This window comes from Corvus brachyrhynchos, unplaced genomic scaffold (genome assembly GCF_000691975.1).
Source record: "Corvus brachyrhynchos isolate BGI_N302 unplaced genomic scaffold, ASM69197v1 scaffold72, whole genome shotgun sequence".
NCBI classification, from domain to species: domain Eukaryota; kingdom Metazoa; phylum Chordata; class Aves; order Passeriformes; family Corvidae; genus Corvus; species Corvus brachyrhynchos.
The window spans coordinates 2,377,622-2,379,202 of record NW_008236763.1 but is presented as its reverse complement, the minus strand read 5'-3'; the positions used below and the strand labels follow the sequence as shown (position 1 = coordinate 2,379,202).

At 61.5% G+C, this 1,581-nt stretch overlaps 1 protein-coding gene across 1 annotated transcript in view; it reads left to right on the top strand.

The window, feature by feature from the left end:
- The window catches only part of NUAK2 (NUAK family kinase 2), an 11,865-nt gene extending 10,951 nt beyond the window's left edge, over nucleotides 1–914 (top strand). Inside the window, exon 8 of the mRNA XM_017727163.1 lies at nucleotides 860–914. Coding sequence (XP_017582652.1) covers nucleotides 860–914 — 55 coding nt within the window. The remainder of the gene's footprint in view (nucleotides 1–859) is intronic.
- The last annotated feature ends 667 nt before the right edge of the window (nucleotides 915–1,581 follow it).

Sequence of the window (1,581 nt, the reverse complement as noted above, 5' to 3'; positions counted from 1 at the left end):
CGGGCTGTGACAATGTCACCGAGCTCTACCGGCGCGCTGTGGCCGTCGGGGGGAGGCTGAGCTGAGGCCACCTCCCTCCCCGCAGGGCTCGCCCGGGGTGGTGCATTTTGGGGAGGGGGCTGAGCCCTCCCTGCCTTCCCCGGGGCTGCTGGTGCTGCTGATCCACGTCCCACGGATTTATTTGGCAGCCTCGGTGGTGGTGGGGGGTGCCCCAGGGCCAGGACATTTAATGGACCAAAGAGCCCAGAGTGACCCCCGAGGAGGGGCTGGGGGGTCCCGGAGGTGCCTCGCCGCCGTCCTCCCCTCTTAAACAGGCTCATCTCATGGCGGGGATGAAAGCAAGGGGTTGAGGGGGGCCATTTTTGTTTTCTTTGCACTGTTTTTTGGCTGCACAAGGTAATGGAGGGGGCGGGTGATATACCTCAAACAAGCTGGAGATGTAGCAGGGTGCTGGGAGGGCTCAAAGGTGCTGCCCGTGGGCTGGGCTTTGGGAGGTGCTGGTGGCCAAAGCGCCCAGGCCACGGCTCTGCCCTCTCCTGAGTGCTGAGAAACCCGAACTGGATGTGGCCGAAAGCCCGGGCTGAGGAAGGCTGTGACGCCGACAACTCAGTGGCATGTGGAAAAAAAAAAAAAAAAAAGAGAAAAAGAAGAAAAAAAAGGTGCCTTTGGAGAGGCACCGGCTCTTTATTTATTGATTTATTGCCTCTGTCCAAGCTGCTGTGGAGGGCAGCAGCACGGGAGGTGTCCGGCTGCACAGCGGCCTCCCAGGGGTGTTTCTGGGGAGGTGGCTGTGCCCCGGTGTCCCATGGCTCCCTTGCACTATTGCCGCGTGTGCTCGCTGGCCCTTTCCCCTCTCCAGGGGCGTGCGGGCGTTTTCCCTCCCTCCTACAGCACGGGCTGGAGCAAAACTTTAAATTAAAAGCAAATGGTAAAGCTGAGTTGTCACCTTGATTGCTGGGGGTGAGGGAGGGGCTGCCCTGGCCAGGCTCCTGCCCCTGTCCCTGTTCCTTTCCCGCTGGGATGGGGCCGTGCTCCGGCCCAGGTGAGGGTGGGTGAGCTCAGACACGTCCTGCAGGGTGGAACAACTCTGTGCACTCAGCCCCTCCTCAAACTGGGTTTAACTGGTGCTTCCCCAGCGCTCTGTGGTACTGAACTGGGACTGGGCGCATCCCTGATGTGGGGGCTCAGCACCCCCGGGAGTGGGACCAGCTGGATTTTGAGGCTGAACAGCTACTGGACCAGCAGAGCCCAAAATTCAGGGAAAGCTGTGATGGAAGTGGGGCAGTGGGGGATCACGAACCCCTTCTCCCCTCCCCACTGTGGGCAGCCCCCTGTCCCAGCGCCGCCCGCACATTCCTGGACCGGGGTGGGTTTAGATTTGGGGAATATCTCCGGGTTTTGGCTGCCTCTCCACCCTTTCCCTTCACCCCCTTCCCCCGCTGCGCCGTGGAAATCCATTTCACTGCTCCGCAACCATTTCCCGTTTCCAGTCGGGTTAATCGGAGCCCTTCCGCGCCTCCTCCCTCCCAGGGCGCAGCAGGGCTATGCCCGGAATGCCACCCCTTGTCCCACCAGGCTGCG